Source organism: Cotesia glomerata, unplaced genomic scaffold (genome assembly GCF_020080835.1).
Source record: "Cotesia glomerata isolate CgM1 unplaced genomic scaffold, MPM_Cglom_v2.3 scaffold_13, whole genome shotgun sequence".
NCBI classification, from domain to species: Eukaryota; Metazoa; Arthropoda; class Insecta; order Hymenoptera; family Braconidae; genus Cotesia; species Cotesia glomerata.
The window spans coordinates 44,307-46,655 of record NW_025401664.1 but is presented as its reverse complement, the minus strand read 5'-3'; the positions used below and the strand labels follow the sequence as shown (position 1 = coordinate 46,655).

Genomic DNA, 2,349 nt, shown 5'->3' with positions numbered 1-2,349 from the left:
ATCAAATGTTTTTTATTTGAAAAATATCAACAGAGCTTTATTTAGCTCTGTCGGTACAGAGTATTATACTCATTTAATTTGAGTGTTGTAGCTAATAAGCTCTGTGTTGGTAAGCCTGGTTGTTCGGTACTAACTTCATTTAGTTGCTTTGCTCTCAACGCTCTCAACAGAAATGGTGCGTGTGTATTAGTAGAAAAGGCTCTTAGTAGAAAACTGTTGTACTTGCCATGCCGACACCATATATTTGAAATTGTTCTTCGAAGTGCATTTGAAGTATACTGGCCTGTTTCGTCTGGCCCAAACGTTCCAATTTATCAGAGATTTAAAAAGAAGTGGGATGAAATTGACCAATCAAACTTTACGGCTGGTATTTGTGACAAAAAAGTTTTGGAAGTAATAACACCAATCAAAGATGAGATTTTGAAATTCGTTAATAATCAAATAGAAGTAAAATTTTTTAATCCAGCGCTGAAGAATTATTAACTGATGTTAAAGTGGAAAAGAAAAATGTATAAAGTTCAGTATAATTGAGGAGCTGATTTTCAAAAGGGTATCTTTTCATATTTTAAAATACCAGTTTTCTGAACTTTTAAATACTAATTACTTTGAGAATTATGAACATTTATAAATGAAAATCGAATTGCAGCTTCATAACCGATTGCACTTTATAGCTAAATTAAAAAGTTCAATACAAATATTTATAATTGAAGATAACTAGTTTTTGTCTCGATTAATCAAAAATCAAAAGATACCCTTTTGAAAATAAGCTCCTCAATTATCAATTTTACTCTGATTAATTAACTTGCCGTCGTGATTAAAAATATTGAAAATCAGTTTCACATGACTGTTATACTTTTAATCATCTTTAACGATTAAAATTGCGTTTGTAAAATATTTTACAACTTTTACCTCACATCAGTTAATAATAATTAGTCTTCTCAACTTTGAAATTGCGATATAATCAATTTCATTTTGACTTATAACTTTTTTTGTAGATGGATCATTGTCGAGACGATTACCGTGAACTTCTGGAATTATCATTAATATTTTTGGGTACTACTACCACAAATATTACATTTAAGCATCCTGGAGCGGTCCATCATGCAAGGTGGATGGCTAAAGCAATATATAGTTTAAAAATTTTTTTATTCAGAAATGAATTTCATCTTACTAAATCGGAAATAGATGGATTACGAGAACTTTGTTTATTTATCATAATATTCTATTTAAAAGCTTGGTTCACTGCGCCGTGTGCTATAACAGCACCTAATAATGATTTAACTTTGATTAAAGAATTAATTTCATATGAAAGATTTAATAATAGTCTTTCACAGACATGCTCACAAAAATTAGCCGATCAATTGTGGTATTTAAACAACGAGCTGTCTGTTTTATCTCTCTTTGATAAAAATGTTTCAGTTGGAACAAAAAAAAGAATAGTTCATGCTCTTAAAAACTGTAAAGCCAATGAAACTACAACAAATCGCTTTATAATAGATAAGAAAAATTTAGAGTCATTATTAAATAAAGATCTTAGTCAATTTATGTCTATGAGATCGATTAATATATTTGAATCGTTTGATTTGTCGTATGAGTTCATTGATGAGGATGTTACTTTGTGGCCTCAGAATCCGAATTTCTTAGAAAACTTGGAGTATTTCGGGAAACTTCAAGTTGTGAATGATGTAGCAGAACGCGGCGTGGCATTGATAGAGCAGTATAATCGATGCTTAACGAAAGATGAAGAACAGCTTCAATATTTGTTGCAAGTAGTGACAGAACATAGAAAACAATATCCTAATTGCAATAAAAGTAATTTTATAAAACTGTAATATTTTCAAGTTGAAAAATTGTTGTAACAAGTTGTAAATATAGTTTTTTGTTATAAAGAATTAATTGTTCAATTAAATTTCTTAATATTTAGTAAAAAAAAAAATAAATTTGTTATAAAAGAGACCAAAAAATCATTTATAAGATATTTTTAACGTTTATATTTATATATTAGTGCATTTCGTGAGTTAAGTATTGAATTAATTAGTAAAAAAAAAAGTTTACAGTCTCAGGTTAACGGAATTGAAGTAATTTAACATAAAAAATAATAAAAATATAGCATATGATATTTTTTTTGTAGTTTTATTGGAAAATATTATAAATTTTTTATTAGTGTTATCTTTGACCGCGGATATCTTTGAAGCCGTTAATCTGAGGAACTTTGGTTTTTAGACGTTTTTTGTAGAGCGTAAAATTTCCTACAAATATCATTTTTCAGATTGTTGTTACAATGAACCGTTCCAAAGTAATAAAAATTAATAAATTAAAATAGTATATTACACACCTGTGGCAAGAAAA

General features: G+C 28.1%; 1 protein-coding gene across 1 annotated transcript; it reads left to right on the top strand.

Annotated features, from left to right (window-relative positions):
* The first annotated feature begins 266 nt into the window (after positions 1–266).
* On the top strand, positions 267–1,894 carry LOC123273746. The gene is made up of 2 exons (XM_044741225.1): positions 267–447; positions 996–1,894. The coding sequence occupies exon 2, from the start codon at positions 996–998 to the stop codon at positions 1,830–1,832; it is 837 nt and encodes a 278-aa protein (XP_044597160.1). The 5' UTR covers positions 267–447; the 3' UTR covers positions 1,833–1,894.
* The last annotated feature ends 455 nt before the right edge of the window (positions 1,895–2,349 follow it).